At 43.9% G+C, this 22,021-nt stretch overlaps 2 protein-coding genes, 1 non-coding gene and 1 pseudogene across 5 annotated transcripts in view; 3 read left to right on the top strand and 1 right to left on the bottom strand.

Annotated features, from left to right (window-relative positions):
* The first annotated feature begins 7,383 nt into the window (after nucleotides 1–7,383).
* OR2H1D (olfactory receptor family 2 subfamily H member 1D) overlaps nucleotides 7,384–22,021 on the top strand; it is a 43,452-nt gene continuing 28,814 nt past the window's right edge. Inside the window, exons 1-2 of one of the 2 annotated variants that reach the window (XM_059880252.1) lie at nucleotides 7,384–7,469; nucleotides 14,066–14,200. The gene's annotated coding sequence lies outside the window, so the exon portion shown is untranslated. The remainder of the gene's footprint in view (nucleotides 7,470–14,065; nucleotides 14,201–22,021) is intronic. The other variant, XM_059880253.1, reaches the window with a different exon arrangement.
* On the bottom strand, nucleotides 9,212–14,132 carry UBD (ubiquitin D). Of its 2 annotated transcripts, XM_059880304.1 has the most exons (3): nucleotides 14,084–14,132; nucleotides 10,961–12,832; nucleotides 9,212–9,285 (listed from the first exon to the last, which is right to left on the bottom strand). In XM_059880304.1, exons 1-2 carry the CDS (start codon nucleotides 14,099–14,101, stop codon nucleotides 12,362–12,364), a joined length of 489 nt encoding a protein of 162 aa, XP_059736287.1. In that variant the 5' UTR covers nucleotides 14,102–14,132; the 3' UTR covers nucleotides 9,212–9,285; nucleotides 10,961–12,361.
* On the top strand, nucleotides 9,693–10,646 carry OR2I1P (olfactory receptor family 2 subfamily I member 1, pseudogene; annotated as a pseudogene).
* MIR12033 (microRNA mir-12033) lies at nucleotides 16,220–16,286 on the top strand. Its single transcript, NR_162395.1, has one exon. It is a non-coding gene; the product is annotated as a microRNA mir-12033 (primary transcript).

Raw genomic sequence — 22,021 nt, 5'->3', positions numbered from 1 at the left:
AAAGTCTGACACTGTTTCCACTGTTTCCCCATCTATTTCCCGTGAAGTGATGGGACCAGATGCCATGATCTTCGTTTTCTGAATGTTGAGCTTTAAGCCAACTTTTTCACTCTCCACTTTCACTTTCATCAAGAGGCTTTTGAGTTCCTCTTCACTTTCTGCCATAAGGGTGGTGCCATCTGCATATCTGAGGTTCTTGATATTTCTCCCGGCAATCTTGATTCCAGCTTGTGCTTCTTCCAGCCCAGCGTTTCTCATGATGTACTCTGCATATAAGTTAAATAAGCAGGGTGACAATATACAGCCTTGACATACTCCTTTTCCCATTTGGAACCAGTCTGTTGTTCCATGTCCAGTTCTAACTGTTGCTTCCTGACCTGCATACAGATTTCTCAAGAGGCAGGTAAGATGGTCTGGAATTCCCATCTCTTTCAGAATTTTCCACAGTTTGTTGTGATCCACACAGTCAAAGACTTTGGCATAGTCAATAAAGTAGAAGTAGATCCTTTTCTGGAACTCTCTTGCTTTTTCCATGATCCAGTGGATGTTGGCAATTTGATCTCTGGTTCCTCTGCCTTTTCTAAAACCAGCTTGAACATCTGGAAGTTCACAATTCATGTATTGTTGAAGCCTGGCTTGGAGAATTTTGAGCATTACTTTACTAGCGTGTGAGATGAGTGCAATTGTGCAGTAGTTTGAGCATTCTTTGGCATTGCCTTTCCTTGGGATTGGAATGAAAACGGACCTTTTCCAGTCCTGTGGCCACTGCTGAGTTTTCCAAATTTGGTGGCATATTGAGTGCAGCACTTTCACAGCATCATCTTTCAGGATTTGAAATCGCTCAACTGGAATGCCATCACCTCCACTAGCTTTGTTCATAGTGATGCTTCCTAAGGCCCATTTGACTTCACATTTCAGGATGTCTGGCTCTAGGTGAGTGATCACACCATCATGATTATCTTGGTCATGAAGATCTTTTTTGTACAGTTCTTCTGTGTATGCTTGCCACCTCTTCTTAATATCTTCTGCTTCTGTTAGGTCCATACCATTTCTGTCCTTTATCGAGCCCATCTTTGCATGAAATATTCCCTTGGTATCTCTACTTTTCTTGAAGAGATCTCTAGTCTTTCCCATTCTGTTGTTTTCCTCTATTTCTTTGCATTGATCGCTGAGGAAGGCTTTCTTATCTCTTCTTGCTATTCTTTGGAACTCTGCATTCAGATGTTTATATCTTTCCTTCTCTCCTTTGCTTTTTGCTTCTCTTCTTTCAACAGCTATTTGTAAGGCCTCCTCAGACAGCCATTTTGCTTTTTTGCATTTCTTTTCCATGGGAATGGTCTTGATCTCTGTCTCCTGTACAAGGTCATGAACCTCCATCCATAGCTCATCAGGCACACTATCTATCAGATCTAGTCCCTTAAATCTATTTCTCACTTCCACTGTATAATCATAAGAGATTTGATTTAGGTCATACCTGAATGGTCTAGTGGTTTTCCCTACTTTCTTCAATTTAAGTCTGAATTTGGCAATAAGGAGTTCATGTTCTGAGCCACAGTCAGCTCCCGGTCTTGTTTTTGCTGACTGTATAGAGCTTCTCCATCTTTGGCTGCAAAGAATATAATCAATCTGATTTTGGTGTTGACCATCTGGTGATGTCCATGTGTAGAGTATTCTCTTGTGTATGTGTAGAGTCCAAGGAGCGCTGGCTGCGCTGGTGCAGGAGGGCTGAGAAAAGCTACTCCACGTTAAAGGTCAAGAGGTGCAGCCATGAGGAGATACCCCTCATCCAAGGTAAGGAGCAGCGGCTGCACTTGCTGGAGCAGCCGTGAAGAGATACCCCATGTCCAAGATAAGAGAAACCCAAGTAAGATGGTAGGTGTTATGAGAGGGCATCAGAGGACAGACATACTGAAACCATAATCACAGAAAACTAGCCAAACTGATCACATGGACCACAGCCTTGTCTAACTCAATGAAACTAAGCCATGCCGTGTGGGGCCACCAAAGACGGGCAGGTCATGGTGGAGAGGTCTGACAGAATGTGGTCTACTGGAGAAGGGAATGGCAAACCACTTCAGTATTCTTGCCTTGAGAACCCCATGAACAGTATGAAAGGCAAAATGATAGGACACTGAAAGAGGAACTCCCCACGTTGGTAGGTGCCCAATATACTACTGGAGATCAGTGGAGAAATAATTCCAGAAAGAATGAAGGGATGGAGCCAAAACAAAAACAATACCCAGTTGTGGATATGACTGGTGATAGAAGCAAGGTCTAATGCTGTAAAGAACAATATTTCATAGGAACCTGGAATGTCAGGTCCATGAATCAAGGTAAATTGGAAGTGGTCAAACAGGAGATGGCAAGAGTGAACGTCAACATTCTAGGAATCAGCGAACTAAAATGGACTGGAATGGGTGAATTTAACTCAGATGACCACTGTATCTACTCCTGTGAGCAGGAATCCCTCAGGAGAAATGGAGTAGCCATCATGGTCAACAAAAGAGTCCAAAATGCAGTACTTGGATGCAATCTCAAAAATGAAAGAATGATCTCTGTTCGTTTCCAAGGCAAACCATTCAATATCACAGTAATCCAAGCCTACGCCCCAACCAGTAACACTGAAGAAGCTGAAGTTGAACAGTTCTATGAAGACCTACAAGACCTTTTAGAACTAACACCCAAAAAAGATGTCCTTTTCATTATAGGGGACTGGAATGCAGAAGTAGGAAGTCAAGAAACAGCTGAATTAACAGGCAATTTTGGCCTTGGAGTACGGATTGAAGCAGGGCAAAGGCTAATAGAGTTTTGCCAAGAGAACGCACTGGTCATAGCAAACACCCTCTTCCAACAACACAAGAGAAGACTCTACACATGGACATCACCAGATGGTCAACACCGAAATCAGATTGAGCAAAAGATTATTGTTAATTAAAGAAAATCAGATATCTCAAGTTAAGAAATTTAGCACTTTTCTATGTATGGGAGGATGCAAGAAAGAATCTGGGCTAACTGAAATCATTCCTTTCATATCCGTCTCAGCTATCCGGGGCCAGCATCTTATGTTTTTCACATCCTAAGCTCCCTTGGGCTCACTGTAGGGAGTGGCTGCAACCTGATGGCTATTAGATCTCAGATATTCTTCTACTTCCTGAGTGCCTTTATGCTCAGATTGGAGGTCTGGAATTGCTGACGACTGTGGACTGTGACATCATTGTTCACTAATATGGCAGGAAATGTTCCATTTCTCACATCCAACAATTTGAGAAGTGTTTATTCAAGAATACTTTCCTAAACTTTAGCAAGAACCCTCTTAGGCTGGAGTTTCTCCTTTCACCCACCCAACTGAACAAAGGAAGGATTAAGATACAATGAGATCTGGGTGTTAGGACTGTGAAGTACTGACAAATGAAACTCTCTTAAAAGTTGGGGGGGGGCTGGGGGAGACATGCAGAATGACCATTCCAGGATGAGGAGTTCTATAAGGAAAACAGTCCAGATACCCTCACTCTTCCCAGAAGAAACTCAAAGCCAACTTCTCAAATGTCAGCAACCCTGGAATAGCATGTGAGCCCAAGGATGAGCCCCATAAGGGCTGATAGACAAGAAAGGACATTCAAATATGAAGAGGAAGCAAGATTCAAAGACACAGAGAAGAGATGGCATAAGGAGCAGATAAAGGCAGAGTGACCTGAACCAATGGGACCGAATGAATTAGGTGGCCAGCACTGCTTAATAAACATAACTCCAGCATCAAGGAGTCAATAGGGCATTTGAGCAGAAAAGTGGGCTTATCTGGTCTAATCCCATCATTTGGAAGATGAGAAAACAAAGACATAGATAGACTTAAATGTGTCCATGGTCACAAAGCTACCTAGTGCAGAACCAGAATCCTAGGTTTCCTTTGGCCCAACCAAGTTCTCTGGCCATTGTGATCTTGCCTCTACATACATGCTGAATGAACAAATGAATGAATCCCACCCACCTGGTTTCATCATAAGACAAGTCAGAGCTTTTGGTTCAGAGAAAACTGAAATAGTCAGGCTTGTGAGATGGAGTAAAAGGAAAGAGATGGCTGAGTACTAGCCCAAAGAGCAAAAAGGAAAAGGAACACAGAGTCACCATAAGAGTAGGAAAGAGGAAGAGGTAGAAGAAAAGACAAGGGGGAAGTCAAGAGGCCACATTCTCCCCTGAACCCCAGTTGCAAAGTGCATAGATGTCACAGTTAGTCTGTGGAGGATGAAGATAGGGGAAAGTTAAGCTGGGGAGGCCATTGAGAGATTTCATTCTTGAGGGTATCACCCCCCACTCCATTCTGCCTCCCTGAACCTGACACCTAGAAGCTATTACCCCTATTCACATCCTGCTCTATTCTCGGATCCTGCCCTTGCCCACAACAACCACTGGTCCTCCTCTTCACCTCCCACTGCCCTTTCTGTCAGGCTTCCTCTTCCCCACCTCTCTCCCCAGACTTTCCCATAACTTTCCCATCCTCAGAGGACCCACCCTCTAAAGTGTGCCCCACCCCTAGACATCTGCTCCGGAAGTGGCCTCCTCCCCTCACTCTGCAGAATTGAAGTGGGAGGTGACTGGGATGGGAATAGGAGGGGTGCAGGCAGGGTGACCCACTGGTGGAGAAAAAGAAGGACCACCACAAAAGCCCAGAGGAAAACTCACTAGCTCACAGGGAAATTGGTGTCTGGGCTCCCTGGGCCAGCCTCTTTTAGGAGCTAAGGAGCAGCACACTCACCCATGGATCTCACCTCCCCAGCCTGCACTCTCGGATCCCCCTGCTTCACCTCCTCCCCAGGCTCTCTCACATTCACAGATCAGGGTCCCAGGGAGGGACTGGAGAGCCTGGCAGGAGAGGATCTCCCTTGGGAGCCAGAAAAGAGATGTAGAAAGCAGGAGTGGCTGAGGAATAGAGACAAAGGTTTCAGCTCAGTCCAGAAAACATGAGTGGGTGCTCACTCTGTTCACTGGCACCCTCTTTGTCTCTCTAGGGTATGTACTGTCACTGTCAGGGTCAACCAGGGAAGAGGCAAGGAAAGTGGGAGAAACTCAGGTGCCATGGGGCTGAGAAACAGAAGCGCTGGGTCCTCCAGAGATATTGGACCAGGGATTGAACCCAAGTCCCCTGAATTGGCAGGCAGATTCTGACCCATTGAACTACCAGGGAAGCCCTATAATGAAATGAAAAGCAGAAGGTGAAAAAAGATTGTTTGTTTTGCAAATTCTAAAGGCTGTGGGAAGTGAGAAGAGGCTTAGAAAGGCTTCCTGGAGGAGGTGATGCTTGTTTTGAAGCTGGAGGGGTAGGGAGGAATGAGGTCGGTGTAAAGGGACAAGGAGGGCATTCCTTCAAGCAAAGATACAGAGGTGGGGATGCGCAAAGAGTCACCCAACCCCACCAGGGCAACAAGTTTATGTGAGAAAAAGCAGAACACGTGCCAGGCCTGGAAACTTGAGGCTGGATTCTTAGAAGCCTTGAATGCCAGACTTCAGACTACTGGCTCTATCTGGGGAGAGGGGGCACTGGAGAAAGTCACATATTTCTCCAACCTTCCAACACTCTTATTGAGGCAGAAATCATTTAAGTTAATTTCAAGATGAATACAAGGATTCTGAAAGATCCTGAGAGACATGGAAAGAAGATCAAAGGGACCATGGTGAAGGTTTCTGGGTTCAAGTGTCTTCACTTGGCCCCTGAAAGAGGCAGCTTACAGAATGGGAGGAAATATTTGTAAACCATATTATCTGATAAGGGGTTAATATTCCAAAAAAAAAAAAAAACATATACAACTCACTAGCAAAATAAATTCAATTAAATAATTGTCAAAGGACTTGAACAGATATTTTTCAGGAAAAAAAAATCTGATCAAAAAGTGGACAAAGGATCTGAATAGATGTTTTTTCCAAAGTCATAAAAAAGGGCTACCAGGAACATGAAAACATGCTTGACATCACTAGCCATCAGGGAAATGCAACTCAGAACCACAATGAGAGGGGGCTGGACTTCCCTGGTGGTCCAGTGGTTAAGAATCTGCCTTTCAATGCAGGAAACACGGGTTCAATCCCTGGTCTGGAAACTAAGATCCCACATGCCCCGGAGAAACTAACCTCGAGTGCCACAAATAGAGAACCAGCACACCACAGCTAAGACCCATCACAGACGTCCCCCGTCCCCCCAAAAAAAGCACAATGAGACATCACCTTACACTTATTACAACAGCTATCATCAAAAAGACAAGAGAGATAAGTGTCAGTGAGGATGTGGGGAAGAGAACCCTGGTGTGCTGTTGGTGGGGATGTAAAGTGATACATACATATGTGTGTGTTTCAAAGGAAAGCAAAGTGGGTGAGGTGGGAAATGACAGCAATGAGGAGTGTCGAGGGTAAAGCTGAAGTGAGAGCCGAAGCTGCGTTCAAAACTGAAGATGACCTCATCAAATCTATAATATCTCCCACAGGTCAGGGTTGCTACCTACGTTTTACAGATGGTGACACCAAGAATCACTAGGTTGAACAGCTGGCTGAAGGTCACCCTACAGAGAATGAAATCCTAAACCAGTTAAAAATTAAGAGTAGCAACAATGTGAGAAGGAATCGCGCTGCCTCTGGCTTCCACATACTGCCAGGGACACTCTACCTAAAAGGACCATTCCCTCTAGTATCTTCCCTTGCATACCCTGGGAGAGCTCTCTCTCCGGATACCTCCATACGAAGGACTAATTATGGGAGAGGGTCAAAGAGTCCCCAGAGCTCCACCCTCTCTCTAAATAACAGGAATCGGTTAATTCCCCGGCTCCTTCTTCATTCTCTACAACTGCTCTGCCCTTAAGAATCAGGAAGAACATTTTTTTTTCTATTTTTTTAAAAATATTTTTATGCTTTTTGTTGGTTTGTTTTAAATACATAAAGAATCAAATCTAGTAAAATGGGATATGGACTTTTTCTATTTTTTAAAAAACATTTTTATGCTTCTTTTTTTTGTTTTGGACACATAAGAATCAAATCTAATAAAATGAGATGTGGGCTTTTTTTCATTTTTTAAAAAACATTTTTAAGGAAAGACATCTTTGCTGCCACTACCAACAATACTGATTTGCCATCACCACAAGGATCAGGTCCTCGCCTTGTCTAAACCTTATTACAGGGTTCTCCGGGAACCCATATCACCACCTGTACCTGGATCTCAGTGTATCCCAGGACTTACAGGGCTTCTTGCCCCAGGTCATTCTATTCATTCCTCTGCTGACCAGCAAGAAGCATCCACCCTAAGTCTTCTTCCCTAAGGTAGCTGCTCTGATCTCAGGCACCCATTCCAGAAATAACAGTCATGTGACTTGGCCTTTCTTTCATCCCTCCCCCGGCCACTTCAAACCCAGAGAATCCAGAGCAGGAGCACAAGACGAGCCTCTCATCTGTTAGCTGAAGGCCTAAACACCAGTGCCAAAGAATAAGACATGAAGGTAGGTTTATTACCACATCCCACTTTTTAAAAATGGTCTTATGGATGAGGGGTGCATTCTAGAACACCAAATGATGTGTGAGGACAGATTAGAATATTTTTTACAACATATTTTGTGTTCTGGATGCTTGAGGGGGATTATGGGGTGTTTGTATGTGTGTACAAACGTGTCTGAGCTACTTGTTTGGGAATTTGTGTGTACCTGCGGTAAAGATGTCTGTGCAATTTTACCACTGTGTGCCTGTTTTCAGAGTTTGGTGGGTTTGCAGAAGAATGTCTTAAGGCTTGCCTGGCTGAACTGTTGTGTATTTATGTAGCCACAGAATTAGAAAATTTGACTTTTTATAACTCAACGTCCCTAACGCCATTGTCAGCTTTCATACTTTTTTCGTCTTTGATATGACTATAATATTATCCAGAAATAAAGGTAAATCTTTGTATGGAATTTTATCCATCACAGTCCTTAACATATTAGAGCCTGGTTCCTTTAAAAAAAGCAAGGGTCCCCGAATTAATCAGATTTGAGTTGAAATCCTGAGAGGCATTTACAAACTATGTGACTTTGAGCATGTTATTTAACCTCATTTGCCCTCCTCTCTTATTATATAAAGTAAGGATATTATCTAATTTTTCACATAAGGTCAGAGTGAATATATGAAAAGGGATATAAATTCACACACCAGCTTTGTCCTGACCTAGTGTAAGAACCCTCTAGAAGCCTATTCCCTGATATGAAATAGGGTTTGATAGTTAACATTCATTCACCATCTACTACATTGTCAGAAACTGATCTAAGAGCTTGACATGTTTGACCTACTTAACCAATTCTACTTTCACATCAGGAAACTGAGGCACAGAGAGGTTAAACAACAGTGGCCAAGGTTGCTCGGGTAAGAAATGAGAGAAGCAAGAATGGAACAGGGGCAGTCTGACTCCCAAATCCTTGTGGTTTTTTTTTTAATTATTTTTATTTATTTATCAGTATTTGGCTGTGCCGGGTCTTGGTTGCAGCATAAAGCATCTTCACTGCGGCATGCAGGACTCTTTCGTTGTGTCCTGGGAACTGTTAGGTGTGGCACGTGGGATCTGGTTCCCTGACAAGGGATTCAACAAAGTGTCTCTGCATTGGGAGTGCTGAGTCTTAGCCCCTGGACCACCAGGGAAGTCCCCCAAACCCTTATTGTAAATCAAAACATTAATACCTGTTCTGCTTAATGAAGATAAATGAGAGAACCATACAGATACAATGTTGTATTGGGGGGAAGAAGTTTCTTTTCTGAACAATAAAAAATACAGGATTATAATTTAAGAACAGCAAATATGATTTTTAAAATAAGTTATCCTTACAATGATAACCTGTCAGAGACCATGCAGTAGGAAGCTTTCTATGTGACTTTTATCCATCACATCAACCATGATGGTTTCTGTACTGTTAGAAATTTGATTCGGCATTCCCTCAAGGATTAAGACTTTTGCATCCACTTTTACTTTGCTTGAAAAATAGTTATTAAAGTGAAAAAAAAATTTATTAAAATGAGAGCCAGGAAGGTAGTACAGGAACTTCAGATGTCATTTAGTTCTTACTCAATGGTTCACACATGAAAAAAAATTGAGGTGGAAAGAAATGAAATGACGTCCCCATATCAAATCATTAACAAAAGGGAGTTCTACTAGGTGAAACCCAGGTCTCCTGGCTAGTGGTCTTTCTCTACCCAGATGACTCTGGATTTAAAGGCTGGTACATATGTGTCCATCTGTGTTGTTCACGCTCATCACAGTAGCTGGTAAGCAGGAGTGACATGTACATTGCACACAGCCTAGAAGAGAGATTCACCACAAATTAAAGTTTCTCCTTCTGGCAGGAAAGCCACTGATAAAACACTGATTTTGGAAATCAAACAGTCCTGAATACACTTCCACAGGGGCACTCACTTATCTATGACCTTGGGATGCTTTACCTTACTGAGCCCAAGTCTGTTCATCTCTAGAAGGGAGATTCTATTTCCTCATAGAATTTTCTGGTAAATATATAACTAGAGCATACTAATATATGGCTGCCTTCCTAAACTAAAGGTTCAGATCTGTAAATGAGCTCCAATGGACACCTAAGCATGTGTGTGCTGCCTGCCATCTGTTCCCCCTCCCCACTCCCATGGTCCGGGTTTTCCTTTGCTTGTAAGGGACACATCGCCCTGTGTATCGTCCTTCCAAACCTGCGAGTTTCCCTCTTCAGGGCAACCACAGCACAGAGGAGCGCTTCCTCCTGCTGGGCTTCTCCGACTGGCCCTCCCTGCAGCCTGTGCTCTTCGTCCTCGTCCTCCTCTGCTACCTCCTGACTCTGATGGGCAACTCGGCGCTGGTGCTGCTGGCGGTGCGCGAGCCGCGACTACACACGCCCATGTACTACTTCCTCTGCCACCTGGCCTTGGTGGATACGGGCTTCACCACGAGCGTGGTGCCACCCCTGCTGGCCAACCTGCGCGGCCGGGCCCTGAGGCTGGAGCGCGGCGGCTGCCTGGCGCAGCTGTGCGCATCGCTGGCGCTGGGCTCGGCCGAGTGCGTCCTCCTGGCGGTGATGGCTCTGGACCGCGCAGCCGCCGTATGTAGTCCTCTGCGCTACGCCGGCCTCGCCTCCCCCCGCCTCTGCCACACTCTGGCCGCTGCCGCCTGGCTCGGGGGCCTCACCAACTCTGCCGCGCAAACCGCGCTGCTGGCCGCTCGGCCGCTGTGCGCGCCCGGTCGGGTGGACCACTTCATCTGCGAGCTGCCCGCGCTGCTCCAGCTGGCCTGCGACGGCGGCGGCCAGGACTCCACCGAGCGCCAGATGTTTGCTGCCCGCGTGTGCATCCTTCTGGTGCCGTCCGCCGTCATCCTGGCCTCTTATGGCGGCGTGGCCCGTGCTGTATGGGGCATGAGGACCAGAGGCAGCCGCAGGAAAGCGGTGGGCACCTGTGGGTCTCACCTGACAGCCGTCTGCCTGTTCTATGGTTCAGCCATCTACACCTACCTGCAACCCACGCACAACTACAACCAACGGCGGGGCAAGTTCATTTCTCTTTTCTACACTGTAGTCACACCCGCCCTCAACCCACTCATCTACACCCTCAGGAATAAGGAAGTGAAAGGGGCAGCGAGGAGGCTCCTGGGGGCTGTGGGGAGAGGACAAGATGCACAGTGAGTCAACTGGGGAGGGAAAGAGGGGAGTGTTACCCCAGGGCCCAAGGATGGGAATGCCCAGTGGAAAGAAAGGGTTTAGCCTTCAGGCTGTTCATTTCTCTACATGAATCCGTAAGACTTGTCCTTAAGAAGCCCATGATTAATGGGGAGGTCCCTTCCTCCCATCAGGAAAGGTTCTTGTGCTATAGGGAAAACCCCCCATGTCCTTTAGCTGTGCAGGTTTAGTGAGGGGAAAATGGCCCTTGGGCTTTCTCCAAAGCTGATGAAAATAAGAAAGTGAGATTTGGGGAGGACCTTTCCCATCTTCAAGCTTACCATATCCCCAAGTCAAGAGTCCGTATGCTGGTAAGAAGATGTATGAAGATCCCAGTCTAGTGGAGGAGGCCATGGAAGACCCCATGGTGTTTGTCATCAGACATATCCCTAAGTGACAATAAAATCATAGACTCAGCCCTGCGGGAGATTCCATCCAAAAAAAGAAGACACGGTCTCTCATTGCAGGGAATCAGTGCAAACAAATGCCCTCCTACCCAGTTAAATAGTGCCCACCCCAGAGAACTTGACCCATAATTATACTGAGCAACACCTGTAAGTGCGGTTTGTGCTGAGTGCATTAAGTTCAGAAAGGCTTCTGCAGGAAGTGGTTCTTGAGACAGTTATAAACAAGAGAAGAGACTAGTGGGGAAGAGGGTGGACATGTTTCAGGCTGCAAGAAAAACATATAGGTGATTGGGAAGGAGACCTAAGGTGGTGAGACATAGGAGTAAAGGAAGGGAGAGAGATGGAGGAAGCAGAGAGGGGAACACTCCGCTAGCCAGAATGTGGGCAGAATGTTGGGGTCAACCCAGAAACCAATCCTCAGCTCCCATCCAACCCAGAGAAGACCTGCTAGAGCCCTAGGCAGTCAGGACAGAGACTGCTCCACAATCACTCAATTTTCTGAAAATCTGTTCCCACCTAAAGTACATCTACTCCCAAGGAGCCCCCACTAGAGGCATAAAATCTCTAGATCCCACCATGAATATCTTGCCATGACCACCATCATCCCCAGAAATAAGAATGGTTTAATAAGAGTGTGAGAAACAGAGAGTAGAAAGGGGCATGGTGCCAAGTTTCACTTCATAACAAATAGCTTTAAATAAGGCGAGGGGAAGTCGTTTGATTGAATTTCTAAATTATTTATTAATAAGATTGGAATCATCACAGTAAATAGTTCAATAATAAAGCATTTCACTATTCTCTATAAGTAGAAAGTAAATGTAGCTCAACAATTTTTGAGTGATATGATAGAAGAAGCACTGCACTAACAATAGATGCAAACACAGTAATTAGAAGAACATGGATCACAACCTAAAATGTACTTTTGTTGATTGGGAAAGGAAATAGGAGTTTTTCTATGAGTCAGAACCAATTCAGAATTAAACTGCAAGCTGGCTTTGAATGTTACCTCTAAGAGGTGTTCAAATTCCAATATATTCTAACATATCAACATATAATGTATTATATGCAATTTTGCAATTATTCAATCATGTGAAAATGAAAGAATCAATGAATTAGAAATGTTCTACAACATTCTTCACCAGCCCAACCTAAATCTTCTCTTTCTATTTATCTTTCACATTAATTTTGGGAGATTTTCAGAGGGTGTGATTAGTGAGTAAGAAGTAAAAGGAAATGAGCTCTTTCATTTCTGCTATCATTCCATCTGCAGGGTCATCATCCGCCAATGCAGGGATATGTCAGGAAGAGTAAATGGCCCTTTTTGATGCCATAATCTCCCATGATCTTCCCGTCTTCCAGTTTCTTTCCATTGCAGTTCACAATCTGCTTCTTCGGGGGTATAGCGGTCCTCATCTTGATCATCTCCTTCACCTGGGCCACTGAGCTGGACCTTCGCACCTGGAGCTCATGCCTCTGCCCCCCCTCACCAGGCTCCACCAAAACCAAGGGCAGCTCCTCATCACTGGGCTTCACCACCTTCAGGGTGAGGTGGATGGTCGTCTCCTTGTCGATGCCATACGATGACAGAGTTCTCTTTGGCTTTAGGGTCTTCGAGCCCAGCTGGAGGACCTGGTCCGGCACGGGAACCTTGGTCCTAGAGCGGACACGTTCATTGATCTTATTCACTCTGTCTCCCGGATGGGCAGGGAAGGTCATCGGTTTCCATTTCTCAGAATGGACAGTCACCTGGACAAAAGTGGCCAAGAGAGAGTTGCCTATGACTGCACTCATCTATACCCTTTGTACCCCCTCCTCCATTGCTCCCACCCCTCTCTGCCTATCTGGTCCTCCAGATCCTTTACAAGCTGTGCCCCTCCCTTGTTTGAAACTTGTTTTTGAAATTTCCAGGTTATAATGCAAGAAAACCAGTTTTCTCCCTTTGTCCTCTTATCCATTGCAAAATGTTATTGATAATTTCCTATCTTTTTTACCTGTCTCCTCTCCAGATAAATGTTGTCAAATGTCAAAAACTAAATACACCTAGAAAGCATCCAAAGATGTACACCAGATTTGAAAAACAGCTCTCAAACAGAATTCCCAAGACCTGACAGCCTAATGGAATACTCACATGGCTGTCCTCTGTGACTATGACTTCTTTAGAAGGAAATTCTGTTTATGACACATCTTTTCTGTATTGTTAGTTTCTTTCTTAATGCTTTAAATAATAACTCACACATTGTAGTGAAGCTATGTTCAATATCACCTGCTCATCTGTTTCCTGTGTTCTTATATCCACCTGTTGTAGAATATGATCCCTCCTTTAATTGAATCGGGGTCCCACTCACAGAAAGTAGGGACTACATCTGAGTCTTATTTCAATAATATGAACACAAGGAATCTCACTCCTGTGCTATCACCTGAAAGTCTTGGAGGACCTCTTTCAGGCTTCATTCAAAATATCTTCCCAAACTAGATGCCACAGACATTTCTTCACTGAATTCACACGCTTCTATGCTAAGCATTAGCCTCATTCCAAGTTCCTTTTGTAGAGCATATAGTCTTACACAGGCATTAACAACTTAGAATAAATGAATTCTGTAGACCTCTCTTTTGGTAAAAGAAGAAAGCTCAAGTTTAAGAGCCCTGGAGGCCTAAACAGGATAAGACAGAAAAGGATCAAGAAAATATTCCCATAGTTTCAAGTCTTGCCAGCCCTGCTGAGCACAAAGCCCACTCCCACTTCCTACCACGTACCCCTAAGTGTGACCAGTGCAAGGTCTCAATGCAAAAGAACTCAGGAGCCAAGCGACCTGGTTCTCTTCATGGAAACTTTCTTCACATTCAGTAAGTAACAATGCCTATCTCCTCCCCTTCCAGATGCCTTTCCAGCAGCACCCCCTTCACTTCCCAGCACTGTCCCTCATCCATTCCTGATTCTCTCCCATGACTCAGAGGTCCTCTCCCTTTCTCCACCCTCAGTATCAAATCCCAACTCACATCGACCACAGTGGCCATGTCTGCAATCAGAGGAGCAGAATCAGAAGACAGAGCAAAGGACCTCGCCTCCAGTTTATATAAGCAGCTAAATTGGAAATCCCCTGCCTGGTTTTCAAGGTACGGTGGTTTTCAAGTTTTTCTCTACCCTTTGTTATCAAACTTCCTCAAGTTACTTTCACTTTTGCTACTGGGGAGTCAGTAAACAAAAGTGCCTTATGATTAGGCACTTGGCCCCACAATCAACCCATTTGTCCTCCCTGTTCCAAACATGGGATGGTCTTTCTCTGTTGAGAATTTTCCCCTGATTTACAACCCACCACTCCCAATCCTGACTTGTGACTTCCTAGCCCACAGCTCTGACCTTCACTAGCTTAAAGACCTTTAACTCCTGTGGTCCTTCCCTTAGCTTTTAAGAGCCCCCTCGCCATTAGTCAGAGAACTTCCTGAGAACAGAGGTGCCCGGGAGAGGACCGTGAGAGTTGCCATGAGTGATGTGAGCCTGTTAACCCTAGCCTAGCAGAATGTGTGAAGCTGACCTGGAGAAAACACATAAATAACCCTGGACTGAGAAGAGCCATGAGTTCCAGTCCCAGGGCTGACACTCAATTAACCTGGGCAAGTCTGTTCACCTCCCTGGATATTGGCTTTCTGGTCTACAAAAGGATGATTGGAGAGAATTCCTAAGTGTCTTCCAGACTCATAAAATGTTGTTTATAAATGTCCTTTACAAAGAACTTTAGATTCCTGGGTCTTGAGTTTTCTAACATTCTTCTCATGCTGTCTGAGAACCTGGAAACCAAATCTACTACTTGAGAACAATCTGAAGCCAACAATCAAACACTGACTCCCACCTTCCACATGCAAAACAACCACATATCCTTGTCTCACTACAGTGCCTCTATTTTCTCACCCTTACCCCGGACCCTCACTAACGTGACCTCACAAATGCCTAAGGAGCTGTTTACCCGCTGGATCTTCAAATTTTGACTGGGGACAAAAAGAGAGGGGACTTTCCTGGTGGTCCAGTGACTAGGACTTCAAGCTCCCAATCCAGGGGACCCTGGTTCAGCCTGGCCAGGGAAATGTATCCCACATGCCTCCACTAAAGATGCCCACGCCATCCCACCTGCTGCAGCTATGACCTGGCACAGCCAAGTAAATGAACAATTTTTTTAAAAAAGAGAGAGAGAACATAAACTGTGCATGCTCAGAGGATTTTCTTGATCACTCTGATCTCCTAACATTTCAAGTTAATCCCTGCTCTCTCTGAAAGTCTCAGGACATCTCCATAAAACCCATTTTTTTCTAACAAAACATGTATTTAAAGTGCTCCAAATAATTTCAAAGTAAAAAGTCTGTAAAAAAAAAAAAGCCAAGTTAATTTCTTTACTGTGTTTTCAGTGAAAATTTACTGTCCCTTCATTCACTGATAAATTTCACATGATCGCATTTTATTTCAGGAGTTTCCAGCCTAGAGAACTTGGCTTTGCAGAAGTGTCTACACAAGTAATGGGACCCAAGAACTCATTCCAATATTTCAATAGGCTTAACATAAATAATGTTCTTTTAACTGAAGCTCTTATTAGATAGTTAATAAAGTTGGTAAAACTAATTATTATTTAAATATACTTTGTGAGGCGGACAAACTTTTTTATAAACAGAATGAATATGGAAAGGGAAGAATGCAACCTGATGGAACAGACTGAAAGCCCTGACCTGCTCTTCTCCCTTTAGATATTTCTGCAGGTTCCAAGAATCTCTCTGTTTAGAAAACATGATTGTGACCTCCCGGCTACCCTACAGTAGAAAAGGAGTACCCTGCACCCACTGTCCAATAAGATTTGAGAACTCTGAAACATCATCAGTGGCCAGGCAAAAAACATCAGATGAAGTTGAGAGTGATAGAAAAAGTGAAACTCCTCTAGCAGGACAAGGATGGCTGTTGGGTCTGGAGAGAGAAAGAAAAAGCTGTACAAAGCAGACTTGAGGAAACAGCTTTCAGTTTTCACATTTTGTTTGCATCCCTCAATTTCTTAGGTCTCCACATCATTATTGGAAAGAGAAGTGGGAGAATAGATGGTTAAGCTCCTTTAAATTAAATCATTCTTTTTTCATACCCTTTCTGCTTTGCCTTTCTGCCCTGGGAGTGTAAATATTGGCACCTATACCACCTTGGTGCCAATGTTTACATTCTCAGGGGGAGGAGGATCCCAGGAATATTTCCCAGGGGTGTTATTTGTCTGCTGACACACTTCACATCTGTATCCATAGTCCCACCCTGAGCTGCAGATCTGTATGTCTAGCCACTTCTTTCCATGCACAGGGTCCTGAATTCCCTGTGTATTTTTGAACATGCCAGGCTCTCCACCACCAGATCATTAACATGGCTTTCCCTTTAACTCTACCCCCCAACACCATGGATTTATAAGAATATACAACAGAAGCAGCGTCCCCTCCAGGAAGACCTCCCTGACTCTCTTCCATCCTATGCTGGGTTACATGCCCATTTTCTGTCCTTCTATACGCCTTCAGCAAACTTCCCAGAGCATGTTTCTCTAGAAATAATGTCATCGGTGTACTTGTCCTTCCCCCCTCAGTAATCAATGAGACTCTTGAGGGCCATGGCTAAGTCTTAACTTGTATCTTCAACACTTCCCAGGCTGTCTGACACTCCATTCTTACTAAATATTTGCCAAATGTATGAGTAAATCAATAAATGAATGAATAAGTAAGTGAATATTAATAGGAAAATAACACTTAGTGAGTACCAATTACACTACAGGAACTGCACAAGGTTTTATTAAATGGTACCTCATTAAGTAATTTAGGATTCTGAAGTAGTAGTACCTTTATGGATAAACAGGATGCTAACTTACCCACAGTCATATTAGTGCTAGCTGGTAAGTAAGGGTTCCACAGGCTTCCCTGGTGGCTCAGCAGTAAAGAATTCACCTGCCAATGAAGGAGAAACGGGTTCGATCCATGGATCCACAAGATCCCCTGGAGAAGGGAATGGCAACCCACTCCAGTATTCTTGCCTGGGAAATCCCATGGACAGAGGAGCCTGGCGGGTACAGTCCATAGGGTCGCAAAGAGCGGAACACAATTGAGAGACTAAACAACAACAAGTAAGGGTTCAAATGCAAACCTCTATTTCTACAGTCCTCATCATCTCATGTTGTGCTTCAGTGGAAAGAAGGGCGGGGAGTATATGCCCTTGCATACCTTTTTATTACAGGAAAAGTATGAGTTGAGGGAATAAATAGATAAAGGAAAGCAGAGGATGCAAGGAGCCTTTGGATGCATGTGGCAGCCCCTGCCTGGACAGAGGTAAACAAAGAGCAGTGGAGAGTGCAGGACTCAGAGCCTGGAGGAAGACTGCACCCTGGGAAAGAGCTGCTCTCCCAGGACTGTGAGTAATAAAAGACAGCACTGCGAGGCAATTCCCCAGAGCGGTAGAAAAACTGCCCACTGGAGCTGGGGATTTTACAGCCTTGAGTTACTCTAGGGCAAGCCACAGATTTTCCCAGGAAAAACTAGTTCAAGTGATTCCCTCCCCAGATAGCATCTGGATTCCGAGAAATTCAGTCCTTTCAAGGAACGAGAATAACAAATCTGGACTCTGATCTCTCTTTGCCCTCCTCCCTTCTTACGTGAAATTCCCTCCTAGCCTAAGTCTGGGGGAGGGGCTGTCCCAAACACCCTGGTGTCCCTTGCTGTCTATAGGTTCTTCTTGGGAACTGACTCCTCCTTGCTTCTCACCACAGTGTCCATCTGACTTGTTTTTTCCCTCTGTGTCACAATGCACTTTTTCAGAGGCAAAAAGATCTTTTTTCCTTTGCCCCTCTAACAAATTCAGAAAACTAGCCAAGTTCAAAGATCATGCTGTGGAAACTTTGGCAAGTTTTAAAACAAATGTCTCTGACATCCATAGCCTCCCAGCTTGGCCCTAGCTGCCCGGGTGGTCTATTGCATGTCACTGTCCCTACTGGGACTCCTTGGAGCAGAAGCCTCTTTCCCATGTCTTTCAAAACACTCATGAAACAGTTTGTAAAACTGCCTTGAGATCAGGAATATTGCTTCAGAAATTCCAATCAGAAGGCTTCTCTGGTGGCTCAGTGATGAAAAATCTGCCTGCCAATGCAGGAGACATGGTTCAATCCCTGGTCCGAGAAGATCCCACATGCCGCGGAGCAGCTAAGCCCGTTTGCCCCAACTATTGAACCTGTGCTCTAGAGCCCGGGAGACACAGCTACTGGACCTATATGCCACAGCTACCAAAGCCTGCTGGCCCTATAGCCTCTGTTCTGCAACAAGAGAAGCCACTGCAATGAGAAGCCCGTGTACTGCAACTAAGAGAGAAGTCCCCACTAGCAGAAACTAGAGATAAGTCCATGCAGCAAGGAAGACTCAGATAGCCATAAATAAAAAGAAATGCCAACCAAACTCAATCAAAATACATCTGTAAATTCTTGTTTAATAATGGCTATAGGGAAAGTCTGTCTAATCTCAAAGAATGACCATTTGGAAAATATTTGTCAAAATGAAAAATGGACATGCCAAACTAAAACAACCCAAATACCTTTCAGTAATAGGGACATAGATAACTAAACTGTAGAACAGCATCAGCAATAAACATGGTTGAATTATACCTGCAAGCAACGATATGGATGGACATGCCACATACCAGCTGAGCGAAAGAAAACAAGGCCAGGGAGACTACAGAGGGTATGCTACTATTCATAATTCTTCAAAACAAGCAAAAGTACACAGAGAAGCAGAGAAAGAGATTAGCTACTTTGAAATTCAGAGTATATTTGTTTTCTAAATAAATGAAGCCCAATCTACGTGCTGCAAGGGGTCACTTGAAGATTTTCAACAGCAAATAAGACATTTGAGAGCCCTCTGATAGCTCATCCTGTCGCATGCTGTGCTGTGCTCAGTAGTGTCTGACTCTTGGTGACCCCATGGACTGTAGCCCACCAGGCTCCTCTGTCCATGGGGATTCTGCAGGCAAGAATACTGGAGTGGGTTGCCATTTCCTTCTTCAGGGGATCTTCCCAACCCAGGGATCCGACCCAGGTCTCCCGCATTGCAGGCATATTCTTTACCAGCTAAGCTACTAGGGAAGCCCCATCCTGCATTTACAGTTTAAAGTTTAACTTTGGGAACTTAATGTTTGGTGAAGCAATGTATTGAATGTAACTAATATATGTTGCCTTATTAATTAATTAAGAGAAAACACATATTCAGTCAATTAAAAATAAAATAATGTTATAACCTAAAGGATAAATGTTCCAAAGGAAAATAAATACAAGCAAAACAACAATTAGTGTTTAAGACCATATAGTGTGTCATCAAGCTGTCATAAAAACGTAAAAATCATAAGTGTTGATTATGACACAATTACGCTTTAGAGTTTATATATGTTACATAATTCTTTTGTGGTACCAAAGCTATAACTAACTCTTTTTTTTCATCTATCTATCCTAAACCCAGCAATTTCACTTTAGGAATTTATTCTATCAGTATACTCATATATGTATGAAATAAGATATGTATCAATACAAGCATATTCATGCGGTATTACTTGTCATCCAAAAAATGGAAACAACATTTATCAACAAGGAATTAAATAAATGAAAGTGTATACAGAGGAATTAACTGAAAGAATCAAGTTACAAATGTATAATTTTCTGATATTTAAAAAAGAATAATATATACACACATATGCTGAAATATGCATGCATGCAATATCTCTGAGAGGAAACAAACTGTATTGCCTAAGAAACTGGAATGGGAGGGAGATTTACTTATTATGTGCCTTGTACTGTTACTGTTTTTAGTTTTGTATTGTCGACTAAAAAAATATATTCACCACCTAAAAGTTCAGTTCAGTTCAGTCGCTCAGTCATGTCCGATTCTTTGCAGCCCCATGTATCGCAGCACGCCAAGCCTCCCTGTCCATCACCAACTCCCGGAGCTTACCCAAACCCATGTCCATTGAGTCGGTGATGCCATCCAACCACCTTATCCTCTGTTGTCCCCTTCTCCTCCTGCCCTCAACCTTTCCCAGCATCAGGGTCTTTTCCAATGAGTCAGCTCTTTGCATGAGGTGGCCAAAGTATTGGAGTTTCAGTTTCAACATTAGTCTTTCCAATGAACACCCAGAACTGATCTCCTTTAGGATGGACTGGTTGGATCTCCTTGCAGTCCAAGGGACTCTCAAGAGTCTTCTCCAACACCACAGTTCAAAAGTATTAATTCTTTGGTGCTCAGCTTTCTTTATAGTCCAACTTTCACATCAATATATGACCACTGGAAAAACCATAGCCTTGACTAGACAGATCTTTGTTGGCAAAGTAATGCCTCTGCTTTTTAATATGCTGTCTAGGTTGGTCATAACTTTCCTTCCAAGGAGTAAGCGTCTTTTAATTTCATGGCTGCAATCACCATCTGCAGTGATTTTGGAGCCCCAAAAAATAAAATCTGACTCTGTTTCCACTGTTTCCCCATCTATTTGCCATGAAGTGGTGGGACCGGATGCCATGATCTTAACCTAAAAGTTAAGCATTGTGTTTTCTTCAGAGGACAGCCAACAAATTAGAGCTCCAGAGCAGCACCTCAAGTAACGCTGAGAAAACTGCTTCAAGAAGGTGAAATGGAAACTAGGATATATAGGAGTTTTGCAACAAAAGGCAGGTACTAGAAATAAAAGATTACTGTTAGTAAAAGAAAACTAGGTGTCTTAAGGAATTTAGTGCTTTTCTACCTATGGGAAGATGTAAGAGTCTGGGCTCTTTGAAATCCTCCCTTTGATATGCGTCTCAGCTCTCTGGGGCCAGTATCCTGTGTTTTCTCATGCTGAGTTCCCTCAGGGCTCACCAGCTCACCTGTGCTGCAATCGCTGATGACTGTGACTGTTTTCTGATACAGCCGGCAATATTCCATTTCTCCGCCTCCAGTGTATGTATTACCTGTTCAATAGCAAAAGAGAGGAGGGAACAGAGAAAGGGGTGGAGGAAGGGGTATGCATCTTTTTTATGCCGTCACTAGCTCAAGATAGAACTGGCTACAAGCTATGCACCATGCACTGATGGGAACCAGTTTCTGTACTCAATCACTTGCTGCTAAGCAGATGGCCATGAAAAGCTAGCACTATAGTAGGTCATCCCACACGCTAATAAAGTAATGCTCAAAATTCTCCAAGCCAGGCTTCAGCAATACGTGAACCATGAACTTCCAGATTTCAAGCTGGTTTTAGAAAAGGCAGAGGAACCAGAGATCAAATTGCCAACATCTGCTGGATATTCAAAAAAGCAAGACAGTTCCAGAAAAACATCTATTTCTGCTTTATTGACTATGCCAAAGCCTTTGACTGTGTGGATCAAAAAAATAAACTGTGGAAAATTCTGAAAGAGATGGGCATACCAGAGCACCTGACCTGCCTCTTGAGAAATCTGTATGCAGGTCAGGGAGCAACAGTTAGAACTGGACATGGAACAACAGACTGGTTCCAAATAGGAAAAGGAGTCTGTCAAGGCTGTATATTGTCACTCTGCTTATTTAACTTATATGCAGAATACATCATGCAAAATGCTGGGCTGGAAGAAGCACAAGCTGGAATCAAGATTGCCGGGAGAAATATCAATAACCTCAGATATGCACCACCCTTATGGCAGAAAGTGAAGAAGAACCTAAAGAGCCTCTTAATGAAAGTGAAAGAGGAGAGTAAAAAAGTTGGCTCAAAGCTCAACCTTCAGAAAACAAAGATCATGACATCCAGTCCCATCACTTTATGGCAAACAGATGGGGAAACAGTGGAAACGGCAGTTGCCTTTATTTTCTTGGGCTCCAAAATCACTGCAGATGGTGACTGCAGCCATGAAATTAAAAGACACTTACCCCTTGGAAGGAAAGTTATAACCAACCTAGACA

This window comes from Bos taurus, chromosome 23, assembly GCF_002263795.3.
Source record: "Bos taurus isolate L1 Dominette 01449 registration number 42190680 breed Hereford chromosome 23, ARS-UCD2.0, whole genome shotgun sequence".
In the NCBI taxonomy this organism is placed as follows: Eukaryota; Metazoa; Chordata; class Mammalia; order Artiodactyla; family Bovidae; genus Bos; species Bos taurus.
This window is presented reverse-complemented; position numbering and strand designations above follow the sequence as displayed.